Source organism: Bacillus rossius, chromosome 14 (assembly GCF_032445375.1).
Source record: "Bacillus rossius redtenbacheri isolate Brsri chromosome 14, Brsri_v3, whole genome shotgun sequence".
NCBI lineage: Eukaryota > Metazoa > Arthropoda > Insecta > Phasmatodea > Bacillidae > Bacillus > Bacillus rossius.
In genome coordinates this window covers 27,538,917-27,564,166 of record NC_086341.1, presented here as the reverse complement: position 1 = coordinate 27,564,166, position 25,250 = coordinate 27,538,917, and the positions used below count along the sequence as shown (strand labels likewise).

General features: G+C 37.4%; 1 protein-coding gene across 1 annotated transcript in view; it reads right to left on the bottom strand.

The window, feature by feature from the left end:
• LOC134538744 (unconventional myosin ID) overlaps positions 1 to 25,250 on the bottom strand; it is a 107,939-nt gene that overhangs the window by 82,368 nt on the left and 321 nt on the right. The window contains exon 2 of the mRNA XM_063380215.1: positions 11,634 to 11,740. Within this exon, the coding sequence (XP_063236285.1) occupies positions 11,634 to 11,740 (107 nt within the window). The remainder of the gene's footprint in view (positions 1 to 11,633; positions 11,741 to 25,250) is intronic.

Genomic DNA, 25,250 nt, shown 5'->3' with positions numbered 1-25,250 from the left:
GACTATGCCTAGCTGGAGGCTTAATTTTTTTAGACTCAACGAAAAGAAGAACTATTGATGAAGCTCGCTAATGTTACACGACTCGCAATTGTCTCTAATAACTGTCTAATTTTTCATGCAAATAATAATTATGGTTTTAGTCACTGATCCTTGCTATTTTGAAGAGCTCAAATTTTGCGTTTCGCAATCATAACAGACCACTGAATAATGGATTCTTCCAGGGATTCAGGGATAAATGTTATTTCAATAAATGCCTTGCGAACCAAATTCAGGAATCTTTCAGGACCATTAAGGCGTATTAGGCCCTCGGCCACTGGAATGCTTTTCCGATGCTAACACATCTGTGGGTGGTTTACAGAAACATCGGGCAGGAATGAGTAAAGATTTCAGCTGTGCTCCGTAGGATAGCGCTTCAGTCGCACGCCCTTCGGCTACGTCATTTTCTGCCTCCCTTGAGCCTTCCGCCCCTCCTTCCTACTCCCGATCTTCCCCGTTCACACACAGACGTCTAGCTCTTCCTCCGCCTACACGCCACCGCTGATAATCTTTTCAGTCCACCTCTTCATTGTTGCCAAATTGCAGACGGAGCGAGTGTTTGGCTTACAGTCTTCGGCGCGGTTCGTTTTCTGTGAAAATGCCAAAGTGGCGCCAAGGTGTTACAAAAGGGCGAAAACGTTCTAAACGCTCTTTATTAGCCAAGAAAATTAAATGTATCAAAAGCAAGAAGCAGTTGGCAAATTTGGAACTTACAACAACAGTGAAAAAACCTGAGTGAGTAAAAGAAACACATGTTTTTAAAAACATTATTAAAAATGGGCAAAAGGTTTCAGGAATATTGTATTTAATACTTTTTGTAGGCTGGAAGGACAAGAAACACATTTCCGTTTAGTATTGATATACGTATCTCAAAATTATTTTATCCGCGAGCTAATAAGCAGGGACATGCATTTTTCACGAAACAATGTGAACACTCATTAGACCACAATAAGGTATGCCCAGTTGCCGATGCTAGCTGTTTCTTCCTTGAAGTGTCCGTCTGCAAGAGAAGCCATTGTTACCTTACCTGACCAGGTCATTCAGGACGCGTTTACTTCGTACGGAATGGCCGTGAATCATGCACTAATAGCAAACTTGTGCCTGAACGAAACTGAAAAAATTACCAAACATAAACAATGCCACAGCTTTTTTTTTAAAAAAAAACTTTAAGCTTTCTTCGAAATATTTTCACGAAAAATGCATGCATTTAATGTGACAAGTATATTAACACCAGTTTAAAAAGTCTATATTTTATATTACAATGAATGAATCATTAGCTAAAGCCACTCGAAAATAATGACTGATACCCAATTTTTAACATTGGTTACTTACTTAAGTGAGTGATTTAGTATTTCATTTCATAGTATAACACTGCATTTTAATTTTTATTTAGGAATAAAACATTTACTAAAAACTTAGTCTTAAAGGTATCTATTAAATATTTTGTTCACAAGAACTTGATAAATGAAAATAAATAATAAATAACTTTTCCAGTATTCTAGGCATAAATGAACATCACCAAGAAAAAGAACATGAAGCTACAGAAACATGTATTACTGAACAGCTCCCAGTGGAAGATGACTTGGACACCGTGACTCATTTGACAGGTGCACAGAGAACATACTCAAAGAGTGCACCTGTTACTTGTACACAGCGTCAAGCACAAGTTCCGTTAGAGGATAATCTGGAAGCAAGGTAACCTTTGCGTGCACACTTATCTTGAGTTTATGAAGTACGGTACCTACTTACAAAATTGAATTTTCTGTAATAAAAACCTGTTTGTTTAGTTAATTTACGCACATGTATCTATTTATTTATTTCTTATTTTCAGCGATGAAGAGTTACCTCCACTTGTTATTGAAACAGAAAATAAACGTGCAACGTTTGAAATTGAAGGCCGCCGATTAGTAGATATTATGCATTTTATCAGGGAATATGATAAAATTGCAAACCACAAGTCTGTGTGTACAGGGGGGAAGTACATTTTGGAAAGGGAACTTCGGATTGGCTTGATAACCAAGTTACGTTTTCAGTGCGAAATGTGCAATAAAACGAGAATAATTACTACTGTGTCTGAAGAAAGCGAAAAAAACTTTAAACACAGCATTTGTATAGGGTGCTATAGCCACTGGAAGAGGCCACAGTCAAGCAGAGGAGTTTTTCTCTGTCATTGATGTTCCTGTTTTAGGCGCAAAACATTTCATGAAGCACGAGAAAAGGGTAGAAAAGGTGTGTAATATTTTTTTTGCACTCTCAGATTCTTATTTATTCTTCACTTTTTTTAGTTTTATTCCCACCATAATGCAAACTAAATTCTTCCTGAAATATTTTTGGCTTCCCATTCAGTAATTGACTAAACTTTATATATAGAAATTTAATTTATGCATACGTCTGTAGCATATAATTGGTTATCCTAGAAGTTTAAAATATTAATATGGTCACTCGGTATTTTATTTTTTGTGATTCATAAATTCAATGAGAATGTTTTGCAACGGCTCTGCTTGTTTAATTCTCTTAGATGAATTTTATTCGTGGCAAATATAAATCTTATATTTTTGTCCACAGACATGAATGCACTCATGTCTACAATTCAGTGTTATCAAATACATACATAATATGTTGCAACTAGCTTGCATTAAACTAAGGTTTTTCTGACCACTAGCCTGAATCCCATAACATTACATAAATTAGGCCTACACCTGTTTGCCTTCAACACTCCATATAATTAGGACTGCGATCATAGACATAAAATAGTTGATCAACAATTCTCAGAATTGTTTGTCTCCAAATTATATTGCTTTAAATAAAACGACATTTTGAAACAAAATGAAAACTATAAATGTATGTGCACAGTTACTCCTTTATCGCTCATGCATTCTTTCGTGAAACATGATACTAATGAAAATCATAATTTGTGTTGTTAGGTTTGGGAAGAAAAACTAACTAAGAAAATGGCTGAGGTGATAAATGAAGAGAAACGATTAGCAATAGAGAGTGGTGATATAGATGAAGGTTATCCTTTCATTACTGTCGACGTTGATGGTGGATGGCCAAAAAGATTGTATGGCCATGGATTCTCTTCGAACAGTGGGATGGTAAGCTCAGAAAATTTAGTTTTAGTTTTGAACCCCGCAGATTAATTACACATGTACATTATGGTTGAAAAAAGACTGTAATGAGCAATTATATTCGTGTCTTCAGACATAAAAATTTCTTAAAATTAGTTATTGTGAAATTTTCAGTGAAATATTCATCAGAACTTATATGAAGTGCAATTATTGCAAAAATAAATCAATACATAAAATAAATTTATAACAAATTGAATTGAGATCCCATTATAATTATAATTTTGGTGATTTTTACTCTCCTGCAGATAACATACTTTACGATTCCTTTGTTTGTGTATAGTAAAGCTCCGTCGCCACCAGTGACTTACGTAGGCCTATGTATTGGCCGGTTCGAGCTCAGATTCCAGTGTGATGTGCCAAGGTGCATAACGCCATCCTCTATTCGACGTCACGGTGGCCATCTTGGAAGACCTTGGCCATGATTTTTGACCTTCAACCAAAATTCCTAAAAAACTACTCAAAATTTCTTGAAATAACTAATAATTTTCTTAATTAGAGGGAAAAATTACCTTTTCGACTAATATGGACATATTAAATTTCGCCATTTTGTTTTCTATAAATTTCTGCAATTTATATTTTGTTTTCACGTCCACCTTTATGGCGCCATATTGAAAATCTACTATCCAAAAAATAGCAAAAATTTTAAGTTATAAATTTTTTTATTAAATTTATATTAAAAACGCATAAATGTCATGAAGCTTAGACACCTTGAAAATCACTTAAATGTATAACAAAAACATTTGTAGGAACTAACCACTTCTTATATATTCGAAAAATAAATGAATTTCGAAAATATCCGCAATGATAATAACCTTAACACTGTTAAGAAGATAAATATTCACTGTATCAGTTGGTCCACAAAATTTAACCAAAATTTCGGTGCCTTAGGTTACTTCTGACAGTAGTATGTATTGGCCAATTCACTCTAGGTTCCAGTGTAAGGAGCGAGGTGCCGACCGCCATACTGTATTTTGATGTCACGGCTGCCATCTTGGATAACCTTGGCTTTGACCTTGATGCCGGCGGCCTTTTTTGGTGTTAAAATTTATTAAAAACCGCGTGTACATAATGGAGCTTGGATGCGTGGGTTCGATTCAGTGATTCGTATAAGATACAAAAATTCTTTACAATAGTTTTGAGGAAAAAGTCTTATAATTTCAAAGTAAAGTTGTTCCTCCGTCAAGATGTCGCAGTGACAGATAACATATAAAAATAAATTGTGCTTTAAAAAGTATGTGGAGTGTATGTAAAACTTATTAATTTAAAAGATCAAAGTTCAAAGCCAATAGGATATGTTTCTTTGTTTACAGGCATGCATAATAGGCCAAAAAACAAATAAAGTATTGTACCTGGGCATCAAAAACAAATTCTGCTACAAATGTGTAGTTGGAAACGGGACAGAAAAGTTGGAGAAACATGAATGCAACATTAATTACTCTGGTCCAGCTACATCTATGGAACAGTGTGTAATTATTGAAGGACTTAACCATTTATTTAAATCTCATGGAGTATGGGCAAAGTTTCTCGTTGGTGATGGCGATTCAAGCGTTTACGCTCGTGTCCGAGAGAGGGCTCCGTTCGGTTGGAAAGTCACCAAGTTAGAATGTGCAAATCATGTTGCAAGGTGCTACACATCGAAACTACACCAGCTTGCTGCTAATGTCAATTACGACATACAGGCAAGAAAACTGTTGAAGCAGCATATTCCTCGGCTGTCTGCAGCTGCTCGTGGTGCTGTAAGAGAAAATTGTGGAAATCTACAACAACTGAGATGTGACCTTGAAAATGGGCCACGGCACGTGTTTGGTGACCATTGTAACTGTAGAGACTCATACTGCAAAAGGAAAGACACTGATAGTACTAGTGTTTTGCCATTGCTAGTTAATTCAAATCTGCTAGATCAAATTTATCAGTGTCTCGACATAGTGATGCGAAGGTCTGGACGATTGTTGAAAAACACAACTACAAACACTGCAGAAAATCTAATGTCCTTAGTATGTAAGTTTGTTGGTGGTAAACGAATTGATTTCTCAAGAAGTCATTCGATCCCAGCGCCGTTGTTACGGAGCAGCACTCACTCATTCAGATGGACCAAGTTACATTTTGAGTCCTTGGAAATTATTATGCGGAAAAAGTCCTGGGCAAACTGCAAATAACGTAATAATACAACGAGAAAAACGACGTTTAGCTAAACGGCTATGTTTTTCAGATGATAAGGACCCCCCAAGACACCGAAGTAAGAAACGTAAACTTCAGTATGGCCCGGATTTTGACTACGGTCCAGAAGCAGCGGAAGTAGACGTCGATGATGACGAATTGGAGAAACGTAAGACGGCTGTGTTAGAAAAACTGCAGAAAAAAACAGCAAGTGAAGAGAACTGCACGAAACTAGAAAGAAATACTGTAGGGCAGCACGATAATCCTTTGTGGATCGAAGCCCGCAGCAATCGCCTGACTGCTTCTAATTTCGGAACAGTATACAAGATGAGAGAAACCACTTCGTGCCACAACGTAGTAAAGAATATGTTAGTGCATAAGGAAATACATTCCAAAGCAGTTACTTATGGCCGCGTAAATGAAAAGAAAGCTATTTCTTTATACGAAGAGCAGAACACAGAAAAGGTAAAAGAATGTGGTCTGTTTGTGAGAATGGATTTGCCTTACTTGGGAGCTAGTCCGGACGGATTGGTGGGCGATACCGGACTCGTGGAGGTGAAATGTTTGCCATCAATCGGGAAAACCAAAATATCGGAAGCAACAAAAACAGGAAAAATTTGCATTAATACCGAAAAAGGGTCACTGAAACTAAAGAAAAATCATAAGTATTGGTATCAGATACAAGGTCAACTTATGATTAGTCGAAAACAGTATTGTGATGTCATTTTGTTTAGTGATAGTGGAATCGAAGTGTTGCGAGAAACACCAGATGAAAAGTTTTGGGAAGAAAAACTTCTCCCAAAACTGCACAGATTTTTCATGCGGTGTTTGTTACCTGAAATCGCAGACAGTCGCATTCTGAGAGGCATGAAAGTCCGGGAACCAGATTTTATTTTGGCAGCCAAGAAAAACAAAGAAAAGTAATAACCAATACGTAGATGATTATTTGTACAACATAAGATTATATTCTGGTTAATGTGTAGATGTGTAATAGGATAATAAGAAATGTTTTTGAGTTTGTCTGTATTATCTTGCTAAGAAGAATGTTTTGGTAACACATTTTGTCTTTAGTGTTCTACGATTTTTGTTTGTATACTTATGTTATAAATTTGATGTTACTTTGATTTTTGTTAGTGTTAAGAAATAACAAAGGTATTGTTCTAATAGTTCAGTGTTTTGAAATTTCAATGGTTCCACGTTTATACATTTTGTGTTTGTTAATTTAATGATTATGACGGAACAATTACATGCATTTAAGTGAATAGAAATTACAACAATGCTGCCAGTTATCAATATATTATGCAACAAGCATGTAGGTACTTATTACGCATTTAATTCTGTAAAATTATATTTGTAATAATAAGTGTGTGTGTGTATGCTCGGTTATACCTTACTGTTTGTAAATAACTTTTTTCGTTGAGAATACGAAATTTCATGCTATATTGCTGTTTCATAGTTTCGCTAGTGTTTTGCTTATCATATTTTAACCAACATTTGTGACTTTTTTTCATTTAAATACAATTTTGAGAACATTCATTTGTGGCTAGAGTCGTTAACCTATTCAGTTTTGTTAGTTCAAAAATTTTAAATTTCTTCACTAGTCGTCAGCAACTTTGCGTAAGTTTGGAAATATTGTCCTGATTCCAAACGATAGATAAGGAAGTATCAAATAATAGCGTAGCTGTGTGCACAAATGAAATAATGTACATAGGCCCTATCTTAAAATATTTAAATAATGTAAGTTTTGTCTGAACCAATTATATTCGTATTGTGTACGAGTCGTATAAAATTTACTTTCATTGGGTACTATTAAATTGTTTCAACAAAAATTTTGTACCAATTGTTCTTGAGTACAAGTTACAACCTGTTATGTACAATTTAATAATAGGCAAATCATGAAATAATTTATATATATTTTTTGGATTCCTAAATAATTTATTTTTAAGAAATAAATGCATTTTTAAAAGTAAACAGTAATGTTACCTAATATAAAATTGTTATCGAATTATTTTTTCCACATAATTCCACTATTTCACATTAGCTTATTACTTTATATATATTGTCAAACTTTTTCAAACAACTCGCACAACATCCTAAATCTGTGCGTTCTCGAGCTATATTTTTCCCACTTTGCCAATTGGTAATATTCCCCTATAAATTAGCAACAATGTTTCGGTGGCGTGTAACATCATGCGCGCATAGTGTAAAGCCTGTATCAGACGATGGAAAGTTTCGTTTGGATTCCGCTAGAAGCTTCCAACAAAACTGCTAGCTGGCAGCTAGAAAGGTATGTTTCTCTGAAAGAAACTATCACACACACGGCCTAATTCACTCGTGGTGAAATTTAATTGAAATGAAATTAAATAATGTTCAAAAGCCATCACGTTTTAAAAATATATAAACTATGTTTTATCTTCTACCTACAACACATCTCGTAATTTTAATATAGGCCTATGTCTAACTATACGATGGTCCAATTAGTTGAGTATTTAAAATTCACTTCAAATACTCTTATTAACATTCATAAAACAATCGAAAATGGGTGAGCATTTACATTACAAGTTTCAACAACAAAAGTTTTCGAATAATGCTTGCCGTAACTGCTTAGATTTCATTAGAAATATATGTTCACCATTATTTTAAAACAATCAAAACATTTCAGTTCCTCCAAAGTTAATTACAGATTTCAAAACTAGGGGCATTCATTCTGATTGGTTAAAATATTCATCAAGTACGAAACCATCCACATAAATTCGAACACGGCCGATTACAAAAACATCCATGATAACGGCCAGCGCTCTGCTATTTCAACTCCTAAACCATCCATACTAGCTGGCATGGATGACCTTCCAAGGAAACTGCCATCGTGTGATACGGGCTTAAGTCGTGAACATTCTTACTTCTTTGTTCTATTAAAATTGTACTATATATATATATATCATATACACACCCCCTTCCCTTCCCTGTGTCAACGATTATCATAAATAATACTTAATTAAAAAACACTGTACTCAATCAAGATGAATCAAGAAAAGTTTACTGCCATTTTTTTTTTGCATTAAGAGTTCTGAGGTTGTATTTCACTTTGAAAGATGGCGCATGGAGTGACTCGAGTCATTTGAAAATCTGCAAAGAAAAAATGTCCTTTCCAAACTGACATTATAATTGAACTGATTAGTACATATTTTTGTATTGAATGTCTTACACTTTTAGTATAACTAATTCATCTCATAACCATGTATATCTGACGAAGAAATTTCAGATGTTGCTTAGCATTAGGCCTATAGTTTTAAATTTAACCAATAAATACATTTATTTATTTACAGTTTTTGGGCGTTTGTCTCTTCCCTTTCCCCCTCCAGATGGACCCGTACAAGTTTGTAGTTAATAATATCTCAATATCATACATGTCATTACTACTTATCACAATATGTAAAAAAGAAATAACTCTTACAGCAATGTAAAACATAAAACGACTCTAAGCAAATACAAAAGTCGATAAAATTATCGAAGCAAGAAAAAAACCATTGCTTTTCCTTCATAAACTTATTTTTTGTTTGTTTTTGAACTTCAATTGATAACCTAAGTAATGAACGCAATGACTGATACAAAAATTTAATTGGTGTTTATTTAGTTAATTGTTTGATGTAAGCTGTAAGTTGTAAGTTTTCGCGATATCACAAATATTGACTTGTTAATTAGTTCATTATGAACTGTTCTCATTACCCGTTGCAAATTACGACCTCACACAAGATTAGTAAAAACTATTTTATATGCACAACGCCCCGTGCCCAGCATCGCTCGGAACTGCCGCTTGCCTTTCAGCAGTCTAGCCCTCGGCCGTACAGGCTCGTGACTGAGCTGTCCCGCTACAAGGACATCAGGCAACGCTGTTCTGTGCATTCCCTACCTTCCACCCTTCCCTCCAACCCGTCCACACATTATCACAAGCGAACAGAAGAAGTGATTCACCACCACCGACAGCGCGTCATGTTACAGTCTGGCTCCATTAAAACAACCATGATGACGGGGCAGAGGGTGAAGGCGTGGCGAGTCCAAGTAGTTCTTCTCTTTGGCGCGAGAGGGCTGCACTGCACGGTATTTGAATGTTAGATCTGTTTGAAGAATGCAAGCCTTTATCTTAGCATCTCCAGCAAGTAATTGAAGGAATTAAACTTCAGAATCCATGAATATATGTATTCGTTAAATGCTGAAGAATACTCTGAGCTTAAGTTTTTCTACCATTTTGATACATAACTCGTTTTAATTTAGTGTTGAAAGTTGTTGATTCTCAACTTGAAAAAGGAGATTTACAGAGGCATTTAAAACTAGATATTTTTACATTTTAAAGCACTATTTAAAGAAAATCATTTATCTCATGGCATTCCATATACTTTATTCTTAATAAAAATCAAGTTTCTACAAGAAAATTTTTCACCTGCTTAAAGCTGGAGTTTCCAGCAAAATATGAGTCAAATAACAATTAAAATGCTTAAAAAATATATTAAAAAAATGCTAATAAATTTTATTTTGTTAAAAGAACATACACTTTTAATGTAAGAAACACTTGAACGCAAGGCAAGCATTATCTGAGCACATTTAACTTGGGGATCAATACCCCTTAAATAAAATTTCCTTACAATTTTTTTAAACACAGGGTGATTTTTATGTATACATTAATTAAGCAATATTAAACATGAGTAATGGTTACACAAAACAAAACTGTGTTTCGCAGAACCATGCAGATATTTATATTAAAAAGCAATAACATTTTTGGGGATGATTTCTGCAAGATTTAAGTGGACTGTCTTCAAATATTTATATGTAATGTGAGACAGTAAAATGAAATGAGGAGTAAAAAAATCCAGGGTGTCCACATAAACCTAGTAAAATTTTCGTGAAATTTTCATGAACAAAACTACATAATTAAAAAAAAAACAACAGAGTCTGTTATTTCATGAAAGAAATACAAAATAATTCAGCCTCCATCATCTCCATAGCTGGCCAATCTCAAACATAACCATGTGTATAGCATTTTATAGTGTGTATGATTGTAAACCAAAAAACAATAAAAAAAATGCTTTCAGTCTCTGAGTAATGGCAGATGCAGCATGATATTTTCCCCTCAAATTAATATCAGTTGGGAATTTACATGACTTTTCCAGGATTTCAAGTAAATTCCCAGACTTTCCCTAACCGACTTAAAATTCGCTGACTTTCCAGAATGTGGACACACACCAAACACAAGTTAGCAGAAGGCTGCTTGCTGGAAGTTAGAGTGATATGCAGCACCATAACAATTTATTTAGGAAATTATTTAATTCTTTCATGACCAGTCCTTCAGTTTTCTTCGTTTTCAGTGACTTTCTTGAGCTGTAGTCACCTAGATATGCCAATAGACAAAGGTTTCAAATACAAACCAGTTGAACCAGGTAGCAGACATCCAAGATCTTACAGTATACTGTAGCATAGAAGATATGGTATGTGCCATTATATAACATCCTTTGAAAGACAAAATTTTATTTGATATTGGTACTTTAATTTTAAAAAGTCTTTCTACAATTTCTATAACATTATTCAAACATTACTAATGTGTTAATCAATAACCACTATATAATACTAACATGTGAAATATCAATGCAAAAAGCTCTAGTTATGAATAGGGACCGGAAAAATTCGCGGGTTCAATGACCGCTAGGATGAACTCCATAGTTCTACGTACACTCGGTCAAATGCCACCCACTCATTGGCTGCTGTCTTGTGAGATGTCCCAGCGTAGCAGCCTGTGATTCGATAAAGCTTTGGTCGGGTGTTTCTCATTGGCTCAGAGTCATCCAGGTGAATTGTGAGCCAATAGCAGAGGCAGCACTGAGGTGTAACTATTTGTATTTTAGCCTATCGCGAAATGAATTTGCGAATTTTTCCGGTCTCTAGTTTTGACTTATATACAGTATGAGGATCCACTACAAAATTTTTCAAGAATGGCAAACAAAATATATAATTTTTTTGAATAGTTTGCTATGATTTATACTCAATTGCATTATAAAATGCACATGAAGATTGCTTTAATTGAAAAGAAACTTGCATATAATTAATATTTTTTTATTAAATATTAAAAAATTACAAAAATAATAACATGCAATTATTATGGAAAAACAACTCCAGAAATTCTTTCTATTTAAAAAGCTATACTAACAAGTATTTAAAAATCATTATTCAACAAACATACTCACATCCAATATCCCACTGACATAGTTTTTCACAAGATTGCTTTATTGGAGCCTATGGTTTTTTCCCAAAACAATGTCTTACCTTTGTATTGAGAAATTTGTTCCGGGCCATAAATATTCATTGCACGATACGGATTCACAGACACACAAACTTCACCAATGTAAGTGTAAATTCTTCCTGCAGTAAACCTGGAAGAAAAAAAATACAAAAAGGATACCAGGAACCAAACTAGTACATTAGTGCTCTGGAAACGTTATATACTCATCACATTCACATGTAATTATAAACCATTTTCTCACTACAAGAAGGTGAATAATTGGGAGGTAAAAAAAAGTACAAATTTCTCACACCTTTTTAATGCTGTTAATTAATAACAATACAAAATAGAAAATAAAAAAAGCTTACTAAAACATTTAACTGAAAAGGACAAAGTTAATATGTTATGGTTTAAAATAATAAGCCTTATAGTAGTACCTACCATAATCTAAGGCTCAATGGAATAAATAAAAAAATATATAAATTATGACTTGCAGACCACATCATACTTATGTTACAATGCTGTATTTTACATCAATACATTTAAATTAAATGTATGCTAAGAAGTAAGAAAACGTTTACTTTTTTAATGTATTGGAAATGTTCCTGCGACAACTCAAGGACCATAAAAGTGATTCACACGTCATGGAATTTGTTTGTACCGTGCAAAATCTCACCATGAAAGTGATGAAACCACTTGACTCATCTACGGAGGACTGTTGTGCACCTTGACGGAAGGGCACAGAAGGCGTAGCGTAGACATAAGTAAGCAAGCAATGGCGTTCGGATGACAGCATTTCTCATGGCGCTCCAAGTTGCTCACATTCCCTCTCCATCAAATGCATTCCATCTCTCCTCTATTTCATTCATTTCACCGCTCATTCACGTTGCTGGTTTTTATGTCAGTGAAACAAGCTAGAAATTAAGCTGGGCGCACAATTAAAAAAATAACAGTGTCAGTACATCTGGTGCAAAATATTTAAACATCATGTTTTCCAACCTACTGATTCACAATAGCGCATATTAATATATTTTATTTCTGTTACGGACGCATGGCACAACAACCAATGATAGTTGATTAGGAAACTAATTTGGCAGGACTACAGAACTGTTTATGTTTATCGATCATATGGTGGCAAGAAATTGTTAAGACATTACAATGCTCAAGTGTAATTCCTGCTTTAAAAATTAAAGAATGCTATTACTTGTAAGCCACTAGCAAAAATTGTAAATAAAAAAAATTAGTTGTGGTTAAAATGGTAAACTAAAAAACCCTTATTTATTTATGTGTTGAAAAACTCTGCACACAAACTGCTGATCAGATGTCACGGGATAAACATTTGGTAGTTAATATGGTTACCTATTAACACAGCCAACATATGTGTCAGATACATTGTGTAATTTCATTGGCTGTAATCCACAGGTAGATTTCAATGTGAACCGACTTCGCACAGGCCGTGTGCATGGCTGCTGTGCACTCGCTTATGTTTTTTAATTGTGAACCCAGTCTTAATTTTGCCATGCAGCTGCATGACAAGAGCATGCATCCAGCCTGTACTCACTGGAGTTCAGTAATCTGGAGACGCTTGCAGCGCCCAAGTAACGTGTTAAATATTTGAAAAATTAATCAAAGAACATAAAAAATTTAAATAAATATATTGCAAAGATTATTCATTATTTTCTTATGTACAGTTGTAAACAGTAAATTTAATATGTGCACATAGGGCATACACAAATACCTGGTGAAACTATTTCAGAACCATATCAAAAATCTTTCTCAAAATTTTTTTAATGTTAAAGCTAAACTAAACATAATAAAAAATATATCTCAGTACCATCAGCAGGAAAATGCCAATTGTTTTTGTTACAAAACTGAAACTTTTTCAGAAATAACTTCCATATGATTTAAGGTGGACAGTCTGAATATTTTTATTTAATTCATGACTTATCAACTGAAGTGAAGTGTAAAAAAACCGAAATGCAAGTTTGCAAAAGACTTAACCTTGTGTGACTTTTCAGCCCTATTACTGTTTAATTTGGGACTCTTCAATTTTGATACTTTTTTATGACTTGAGACAAATAGACAGGAACGTACGCTAGAGTGGAGGGTTATTTGGGGAGCGGGGGGGGGGGGGGGGGGGGGGGAGATATAGATCCACCCCCTCTAAATCATCAAAAAAAACCTATTGTTTCAACCAACAAATTGAGAGAATTTGAATGCAAACAGCAGACTAAGTGGTTCTGTTCCCTCCTGCTATTGTCTGTCGACACCCTGACAGGCTTGTACGAATACCAGTTTTGATGCGAAGAAATTATGAAATTGAATGTTTAAACATTTGCAAAGTCATATCGATTTGCATTTATTTTTCTTAGCATGGCTTTATTAATTACACTTGTTTTATAAAAAAATGAAATGAAGCTAAAGAAATTTAACATTTGTTAATATTTGTTCATATTATAAAACCATTGGGACCTATAATTAACACTATTCAATAGATATTATATAATAACCACACATAAAATTAGTTTGGTGCATTGATTAAAGCAGACTTGTGTTTTGTCACAAACGCGAAGCTTCACATCAGACACAAATTTTTGCACCACATTCAAAGCTTTGAGTAAAATTAATAGCAAATTCCCTGATGAAGTCAGTATCAAAAAGAGCTTTCATTTCATTTGCTTAGTCAATTTTTCGCATAGGCTTACGGCCTGAATGTATTTAATAAGGTTTCCACAGAAAACGAACAAGTTTATGGTGAAAATAAATACTTAATTTGTTTTTACTGATGTCTTGAAACAATTTAACAGGTTTTGTTGTTTTGTGCTATTAAAAATGTTATAGCCACGAAAACTCAACACTTATAAAGTTGTACTTAACTATTCGCTGTTGCATTAGGCAATTATTTGGCTATTCCATAAATATGGTTATTTGAATTGGTCACAACCTGAATAAGTTTGGATTTGCAGGTCTCCACTGTGCTCTTAATCCAAAACAGACCATTTAAAATACATATATGAAATTTTTTTTAACTACAGTAAATTGATGTTCTTGTTACTGGAAGAAGTACTCGAGTCACTTCAACTAAATTGTACTACTGTAACTTGTGTAACTGCAACTTCTGCATTTGGGCATGGAATACTTCTACACTTGCCCAGGGGGTGGAGTGAAAGGCACAGAAGGTGTGGGCAATAGCAGTCATCTCTAATTTAAATACTGAGTAGCATTCTGACAGGGATTACACATAGCGAAATACGTATTTACACACTCTCCAGTTACTTATTATATGAGAAATAACTGTGGTAATAACTAATTCAAATATAAAAACTAAGTGTGTTACATTAAAAAGCAAATTCTTTTTTACATACATAATTTACAATAAAAAAAATTTATAATTTTTCTTTTATTTTTAAAGAATTTCTAAAATAAAGTAATTTTAGGTCTTTAGTAACAATAACTGTACAAACTTTAGTAAAATAATTTTTTTTTATTAGTATTAATGTTCAGTTGGAAATATTTACTCTCTTTGCACTTTATACACAGGCCATTTTCCCTCTACACCCTGTTCTTCAACCTATGAGAGCATTGCCTTTGTTTGTGTAGCAGGTATAAAGAGAAAGAAGATAGTTGTGGGTGTAGAAAATATAAAGGGTTAAAACTTTAAGTCCAGAACACATGTGATCTATTAAAATAATTTGATTTGATTAAAAAAACTAATAAGCTCTTATTTAATTTTATATTTGAAAAAAATTAACTGAACAATACAAAATGTGTTAAATCTGACAAAGGTCTCATCAGGCGGGTTAGAGTTTTGTAGTTTTCAGTATTATGCACCAATCTTCGAGATTCAAGATAGAAACACTGCTAGGGTCCATATCAGGGGTTGATGTTGCCGAAATGGCTTGAAAAGATTGTTCAATGTGTCTCTTAATGATTACAGAAACCTGCCCTGCTCAAAATAACCTGGATCCTGTACTTATATGTGGTCAATACAGAAGTGGGCTCTAAAGGCATACAAAATGCATTATGCATGTTGTGCCAACTCTCTCGCTTAATAAGGTTAAATGTGTCAAGTAGCTTCTATACTTAGGGGATCCACCTAGCCAGGGGTTTATTTGTGTTAGTGAGGTGGGATGATAAGCGAGATGCTATCTGGTGTTTCTAGCATGGTATTGCCTCAAAGCACAAAGCTGCATATGGCAACTTAGAGGTTTCAGTAGTAACCATTTCATTATATGACGGAGAAATTAAAATAAAGATGTAACGAAAAGCCAAGTGCTTTCAAGAATTTTCCATTTGGTTCATGTCTAAAAATAACTTTGAAAATATGCATTAGAGCCATTTATTTTCACTCGCCTGAGAATATGGTTTGAAAATGAATCATAGAAACATGAATATTCATTCGTCCTCAGCATGTTTATGATTGCTTTTCGTAAACAGATACTACTCTGATATCGTGAACAGATTTGTTAATCAAGTGTTTTTTTTTCTGAAGCTCTGCACACAGTATGTGTGTCTTGGGTGGCCGGGAGGGGGGGGGGGGGCTGTAACACTTATATTTAAAGCACACCACACTATTACAAATTAGTTAAAGCAGTACAAATTTTCTACAAACAATGTACAAGTTTAGTCGAGATACTGGACAATGCAATGTGGTTGGTCGACATATCGATGTAGCAGTCGAAGAGCAACCCGAAACAGGCTAGCCAGGCAACATGCGTGGGAACCCCCGCTAGGTGCAGCACAACATACATTTTTGAGCGTTTGTGTGCAACTAAAATTATGAATAATGATTTATCTTCTACTTATTATGAATTTTATTTTCAACTGTCAATTGTATGGGTAAAGCTAACTTAGCTGTGCATGTTCCTGCACTAAACACAGCTGCAGATACCATGAAGTTGCTGCTCTACATATGTATATTTTATATATTTTGGGACACAACAAAAATATAACAGTAATATTATTATTGCAGTGTTTGGTTAGCAACAAATTTGACCAAAATTTATATAATTATTTGGGTTATATGGTTCCAAAGAGTACTTAATCTGCAGCAGTTGCCGCCTCCCGGGCTAGCAGAGCGCTCCCTTCCCCTCCATCCTTTCCCCCTCTCCACCTTGCCCCAGCCTTCCCCTCCGCACTTCCCCTCCTTTCCCGAGGCTTCCCGTCTTCCCTTCTCCTCGTTTCTCGAACCTTCCCCTCCGCCGCTTTTCTCTATTGTTCTCGAAAGACAGCTCGCCTGTATATAAGGCCGCGAGTTTGCTTAGGCCGGCACTGTCTTCAGTCACTCTCGCTCGTAGGCAGTCCGCTGGGAGGAGGCCGCGCTACTTATGCTCATGGTTGATTAGTTATGTTAGAAGCTTCGCTTTAAATCCACTATGGATCTCTGCCTTGTAATTTCCGCGGGCATCAATGGTCTGTTTGCTCAAGTTTAACTTCTTTCTTACGAGCCTTCTGCTCTTGATTGAGTGGTCTAGATGGGTCTTGTACCTAATTTTGTTGGATGTTCCATTTATCGCCGACCTTAATTTACATGAGTGTTTGCTTGATTATTTGTTTTGCGCATTGGGCTTCCTCCCTGTCGTAATATTTTTTGTTTTAATGTCTTTTAACTGGGGTTCGCGATTCCCATTTAAATTTGCCATGAAAACTTATGTTGCGTGTAAACTTAATGCATAATTTAAAGCCTTAACATTTATACTTAATTTCTTGATAACGAATTTGCTCTGCGTGAGACTTTTATATGACTTTTGTCTGCTTGCTAAGGTCTTTTAAATGTACATTAATTAAAAGAATTTTCCTTATGCGCAGTACTTAAATACGTGTTACGTCAGGCACATTTTCATTGCGCAAATTGTTCATGATGCTCTCTTTTCAAGCATCTGTTTTATACTCATGTTTGTAAAACGATTAATGGGTGTTGTCTGCACATTTGTTATATCTATTTGTACCTTAATACATTATCATTTTTGTTTAATGAATAAAATATATTTTTTTCTACTTTCATTTTTTTTCTAATATAACAACATTTTTACAACTGCTGTTGTATCATACTGGAATGGTACACCATTGGTTCCCACTTAACCTGTTGAAGTTACATCGATCTCCCACTTCCACCTAGCTTCAACATCTGCGCAACTCTGCTTCGGCAGTTGTTACTTTGTTGTTTGTTCTCTGTTACCATGAGCCGCCCTGGAGTCACATGGATCTATCAGCTGCACCGGGATGAACTTGTCCGGTACTGTGAAGAAAATCAACTGCCTGCCAAGTCGGGCGACACTGTCATGACCTTGCGTGCCCGACTCGTTCGGTTTATGCGTGACAGCAGTGACGTCACACCTGTGAGGGGCGAGGTGGAAGCCTCACTGGAAGTAAGTCCTGCTCCCACTCATTCCTTTTCTCAAAAGTTGTTCTTTTCCTCTTTGAAGTGTATGCCCGCTCTTGACAGCAGTGAGCCTAAGCGTGTTCTTGAATTTTTTCATGAGGCTGAGCGCCTCATTAAGCTGAACCTGGTTCCTTCTGAGGCGTTTATGAAGGCGCTCTTAACTAAGTGTTCTGGTATATTTGTGAATAGGCTAACTGAGGCTATTGTGCAAAAGTCGGATTTTCACACATTTAAGTTATCCGTGCTGAAGGGAGTTTGCCCCCCCCCGGGTGTTGGACGCCTGCAGGAGAGACTTAGTCTTTCGCTTTCAGCGCCCTGATGAGTCGGTGACTCAGTACATTGATTCGGTACTTTCGTACGCGGATGTGTTGGAACTTGATACCCCCGAGGCGGAATTAGTTCAGCTCGTCTTAGGTAACTTTGCCCCTCGTGTTCTCAGTCTTGCTAGCATGTTAACTCCTCCTTCCACCCTTGATTCTTTACGAGCCTGGGGCAGTGAAATAGAGGCCCGTTTGTTAGCCGTCTCTAAATACGAGACGGAATTTCCATCGCGTCGTGACACTGATAGTAAGTGGCAACCTCGCGACTGTAAGTGCGAGGTTCGCCCGTTACCCACATTTCGCTCAGAGGCAAATGATAAGGCATGTCATTCTTATCGCCCCTCAAATCCTAGTCGGGGTGCATTCCGGCAACGCATTCAGTCACACAACACTGAACGCATTGGCGCGCCGGCAGCGGGCGCATTCTCCTCGCCTCGTGTAAGTGCTCCCGCCCATAGAGTAAGTAAAGGGAGAGGCGCCACTCCCATAGTAATGATCGTTTGCTTAAATTTGTAAACAAAACCCTTGCGATCATACCATTTCTTTGCAACTTGACAACGAAAAAATTACAGCCAGATACAACCTGAGAAAGGTTTAGCGCGTGATAGTTGGCACCTTTTGTAGTCACCATATTTTATTTTTTTTTTCGATAAAGGATACAGATATTGTGAAATTGCTTTATGTTAGTCCTTATAATGGGACGTTAAACTATTTCCGCAAAAGAAAAAAATTTCCGCAAGAAAAAAAAAAAGCCAAAGTTCAAGGTGGATTTGAACCCGCGAACACCAGGCCTATAATTCCTCGATATATTACGCCCTTACCCGCACGACCACCAGTTCATTTTAGAAAATTGTTATAAGTGTATGTAATTATGAAATATTTTTCTACACTAGTAAAGTCCAAATTATTTAGCCAGATTGAAACTGATGATCGTTTAGTAATGAATTTTAATTCTGTTTATTATATTTATTTTCCACTATTATATTTTTTTAATTTTCGACTTCAAAAACTACAGAAGTAGCTATCAGGTAATATGGAGAACGACAGGCCAACGTCCTCTAATTTTCGTTTTCGGCAATATGCCACGCAGCATCTAGTTTTAAGTGACATTTAAAAAATATAATCTTTCATTTTCAAATCCCATTATTACCACGAGACAATACAAAGATGGCCGTATGTAATTATAACAACTGGATATGTAATTAACTAAAGAGATCAAAATTTGTATTTTTTTTTCCGATGTTGGTGAAACATGGTATGATCCAATTTTTAAGGATTCAGTTCGTCCTATCTACTGTCACCCCCCTGCTCCCGCCCACCTTGCTGCCGCCTCCGCTCTTAAAGCCACAGGTAATGTACAGTGCGATCAAAGAAATGTACGCACTCGCTGTGCAAACTGTTGCATTTTTGGACATATTTCTAAAGACTGCGGTCAGCCATTCATACCGCACAATGACCGGAAATGTTTTTCCTGTAAGGGAACAGGGCATTACCGGGCTAAGTGTCCGGGAAACTCCGTCTGACGGGACGTAAGAGAGGTCGTTTCTGTCGGTTTGTTAAAAAATCCTCTGTGCCAGTCTATTTGCATTTTCTTCCAATTCATATTCAGGAGCATTCTTTTCCGGCTCTAGTTGACACTGGCGCCACCCATTCGGTTATTAGCGAAGGTTTTTTGCAGAATTTAATTAAAATGTTTCCTACTATTGCTTCACATGTGTATTGCAATGATCCAGTTAATATTTGTGTTGCAAATGGTGAATGCATTCGATCTAACAAGTCAGTCACCTTACATTTAAAGATTAAACATTTTTCCTGGAACTGGAAATTCGCTGTCATTTCTGATTTACACCCTGAATTTATTTTGGGTTTAGATTTTTTGGGCAGTTTTAAATTTTGGTCTTCATGAGCTTTCTTTTGGATTCGCACCTACTGTCAAAATCCCTTTAACTTTTGACTCTTCTAAGCCTGTCATTTTTGAATGTCGTGATAGTAACGACTCTCTACAGAAGCAAGCCGTTGCCAACCTTGCGCATAGATTTTCCGATGTCATTTCTCCTAAAATCGGACGCTGCGACATTTTGCCCTACAAGTTTTACTTGAAGGATGAAACTCCGGTTCGCAGTAAATATCACAAGGTTTCCCCTCCTAAACTTCAGGCCATGCATGATATCGTAGATAAGCTCTTGTCTGCTGGCGTTATTTCTCCTTCCACTTCTGATTTTAGCACTCCCACCTTCCTAGTGCGTAAGAAGGACGGGGTTAATTGGCGAATGGTTCACAACTACATTCCCTTGAATCGTAAAATAGCCATGGAGGATGTTTATCCCCTCCCTACTGTAGAAAGTGCCTTGCAGCACTTAGGCAAGGCCAAGGTGTTTTCAATTATTGATTTAAATCAAAGCTTCCATCAATGCCTCCTGGATCCTTCTTGTCGTAAATATACCGCCTTTTCCACCCCGTTTGGCCATTTTGAATTTAATCGCATACCCATGGGGGTTAATTTTGGCAGTCAGGCCATGAGTCGTGTTTTGGATCATGTACTAAAGGACCTTAAGTATAAATTTGTGTTTAATTATGTCGATGATATTATTGTGTATAGCGATACTCTTGACGATCACATTGCCCACTTAACAGAAGTTCTTACTCGTTTACGAGCTGCTCATCTGACGGTTAACCCTAATAAGGTCATTTTGGCAAAGACGTCAGTAAAATTCCTTGGCTATGTCATTTCTCAGGGAACCCTCCTCATGGATCCAGATAAAATTGCACCCATTGTACAGTTTCCTAAGCCTATCAACATTAAGGGAGTTCAGCGTTTTTTTAGGCATGCTGGGTTACTTTTCCAGATTTATCCATAATTTTGCTTCTCTAAGTGCTCCTTTAAATCACCTTCGAAAAAAGAATGTAGCTTTTGAGTGGGGTCCTGAACAAGAAAAATCTTTTCAGGCATTGAAGACTTGTATGGCCTCTCCTCCAGTTCTTATTTTACCCGATTTCAGTAGACGCTTCGCAGTTCAGGTTGACGCCTCTTCTATCGCCCTTGGAGCAGTTTTAGGTCATTTGGAAGAGGGTAAGATCAGACCCATCGCCTTTGCAAGCCGTTCTCTTTCGGAATCCGAGCAGCGCCTGGGTGTGTACGAGAAGGAGGCCCTTGGGTGCCTCTTTGCTCTTGAAAAATTCGAAAATTATTTGGATGCTAACGAGTTTGACCTATTTACCGACAACCAAGCCCTTAGTTGGCTATTTAACCACCCACACCAGCTGGGTAAGTTGGGTCGTTGGATCCTTCGGTTGTCGCGGTTCCGATTTTCCATTCATCACATCCCAGGTAGAGAAAACATTATTGCTGATTCTCTTTCCCGTATGTTTTGTACTGATGAGTTTGAGCCTGTTGATGAGGACTATTCTGAGAGAACTGAATTCCTCTCTGTTTGTAAAATTTTTCCAGAGTCATACTTAAATATTAGAGAATGTCAGAGCAATGACCCTTTTTGCCAGGAGATTCGTAGAGATCTTCATCACAAAAGGCCTGTGCCTTATATTGAAGAACAGGGTTTACTTTACTTTACTGGAACCTCAGGTAGAGCTCGCAAGGCAGTCGTTCCAGCCGCCTTAAGGGCCATGGTATTGGCTTATTTTCATTCTTCACTTCTAGGTGGCCATTTGGGTATTGAGAAAACCCAGCGCAGGATTTCCGCGCATTTATTCTGGCCCGAGCTACTGAGCGATGTTCGTAGCTATGTTCGCTCTTGTGTAGACTGTCAAGTATCAAAGCCCCCTCACAACTCCAAGGTAGGGCTCTATGCCGCCGATCCTCCTGTTGCTCCTTGGCACGCTTTACATATCGACATATTTGGGCCTCTTACCCGGTCCAAAAAGGGAAATATCTGTTTACAAGTGGTTCTGGACATTTTTTCGAAATTTGTCATTCTCCTTCCTCTCAAAAACATGAAGGCTGCTACGATCGTTAGGGTTCTTAGAGAACAGGTGTTTAAATTATTTGGTCCCCCTTGTATCATGGTTTCTGACAATGCTCCTTATTTCAGATCTTCTGTTTACAGTGATTTTCTTTTTGAATGGGCTGTGAAACCCATCTATAGCTCTGCTTACTTTCCTCAGGGTAACATGGTCGAACGAGTAAATAAGGTTTTGAAGAGCATCCTTATATACTTCTATCGTTCTGACCAAACTCTTTGGGATTCCGATTTGGATTATATTAACGTGGGTTTAAACTCTGCTACTCATTCCTCCTCTGGATTTCCTCCCTCTCTTCCCTTCCTTGGGCGTGAGCTCACTCATCCCTTACTTAACCAGTGGGGCCTCCCCCCTCTCGACTCCGCCCTCGATGCCTCGGGCCTTGACAGTGTGCTCGACTCGGTAGCTTGCAATTTACGTAAGGCCCGTCAGGCTGTCGCTGAATCTTATAACAAATCCAGATCCCCTCATGGTTACAAAGTCGGAGACCTTGTTCTCTGTCGCAGCTTCACCCTCCCTTCTTTGGCCAGTAAATTAAATGTGAAACTTTTGCCTCCCTATGAAGGACCTTATAGTGTGCATAGGATTTTGGCCGCTAATACCTTGTTACTTAAGTCATGTAAGTTTAAACATAAGTTTAAGAAGGCTCATGTGAGTCAAGTCAAGGCCTTTGTGAGTTAAAAGTACTTTGCTATTGTTACTTGAGAGTGTTTATTAAGCTTGCGTTTAGATAACTGTTTTATTATTAAGTTTTAGTGTTGTTTGTTTGTTGTGTTTGCTGTTGCGGCTCTCCCTTTTTTTTCTCTCTCTCCTTTTTAGTTTGGCGCGCCATCCTCTTCTCCCCTACCCTCGCTCTGCCGGCCCCGCATCTCTACGATCTTCACCAGCCTGCTTCTTCGCCTCGAGGAGAGACGTCTCTTCAGGGCGTCGTCGTCGTCTTCGCCTCCCCCCGCCGGGACGTGTCCCCCTGAGAGCAATCTTCGCTTCGACTTCTTGCCTGATGGCATGGCTCCTTCGCGGCGCCCGGATGCAGGCCCCCCTGTTGAGGTGACCTGTTGAGCGCCGGCAGTCTCCAGTTTGAACGCCTTCGCGCTCCTGTGAGCGCTCGGATGCTCCAGAGCCCATCAGAGGTGATCCCTCATCTACGACGATTGCCGCTCTGGATTGCCTGCCTCGGCACTTCGGTCTACGGCGGGTTCCGCTGGAGTCCCACCTAGGCCTGGGTGGTTGAGACTCGCGGATTCCCTGCACCAAGCGACACTGATGGCGTCTTCTGCCCCGCTTCTGGACTCGTCAACGTTTCGGCTCGAGCTGCGAGCCGCTAAAGATTTCTTCATGCTGGTGTTCCAGCATCCATGTTTTTGCAGCTTGCGTGGCTTCGCATTGTTCTTCGACTTCGTGATCTTATGCTCTCAGGGTAGGGCCACTTAAGGGGGGGGGGGGGTTGCAGCAGTTGCCGCCTCCCGGGCTAGCAGAGCGCTCCCTTCCCCTCCATCCTTTCCCCCTCTCCACCTTGCCCCAGCCTTCCCCTCCGCACTTCCCCTCCTTTCCCGAGGCTTCCCGTCTTCCCTTCTCCTCGTTTCTCGAACCTTCCCCTCCGCTGCTTTTCTCTATTGTTCTCGAAAGACAGCTCGCCTGTATATAAGGCCGCGAGTTTGCTTAGGCCGGCACTGTCTTCAGTCACTCTCGCTCGTAGGCAGTCCGCTGGGAGGAGGCCGCGCTACTTATGCTCATGGTTGATTAGTTATGTTAGAAGCTTCGCTTTAAATCCACTATGGATCTCTGCCTTGTAATTTCCGCGGGCATCAATGGTCTGTTTGCTCAAGTTTAACTTCTTTCTTACGAGCCTTCTGCTCTTGATTGAGTGGTCTAGATGGGTCTTGTACCTAATTTTGTTGGATGTTCCATTTATCGCCGACCTTAATTTACATGAGTGTTTGCTTGATTATTTGTTTTGCGCATTGGGCTTCCTCCCTGTCGTAATATTTTTTGTTTTAATGTCTTTTAGCTGGGGTTCGCGATTCCCATTTAAATTTGCCATGAAAACTTATGTTGCGTGTAAACTTAATGCATAATTTAAAGCCTTAACATTTATACTTAATTGCTTGATAACGAATTTGCTCTGCGTGAGACTTTTATATGACTTTTGTCTGCTTGCTAAGGTCTTTTAAATGTACATTAATTAAAAGAATTTTCCTTATGCGCAGTACTTAAATACGTGTTACGTCAGGCACATTTTCATTGCGCAAATTGTTCATGATGCTCTCTTTTCAAGCATCTGTTTTATACTCATGTTTGTAAAAACCATAATGATTAATGGGTGTTGTCTGCACATTTGTTATATCTATTTGTACCTTAATACATTATCATTTTTGTTTAATGAATAAAATATATTTTTTTATACTTTCATTTTTTTTCTAATATAACAACATTTTTACAACTGCTGTTGTATCATACTGGAATGGTACACCATTGGTTCCCACTTAACCTGTTGAAGTTACATTGATCTCCCACTTCCACCTAGCTTCAAATCAACATAACGTTTTTTCAATGAAAAAATAAGTATGTGGTTTTATATCGACCTAACTCGATTTTAAACCGGCCGCCGATTTTTAAAATTGGTTAAATTTTACCAAACCTTAGATTGATATCTATATAGATCATCTATGTACCTAGTACGTAAAACTTCTACTTTTCAGATTCGTTAGATAACCATAAACAACCGAACCAAAATATTTCTCTAGCAGATTTAACCTATGCTTCTATTTATGTACATGCCATCATTTCGCGTTATGACTCATCCTACAAATGACATTATGCAAAACCCGCTAGTTCCTTGGGATTATGTACTCTAGTCGTTTATTTATTTGATTCACAGTCACAAAACATCGTCGCTTTGCACAAAACTGGAATTAAAATCGGCAACCAAAAGGACAACAACCACCTGCAAGCCACGCCCTCTACACCACAGTTGCTAGGACACG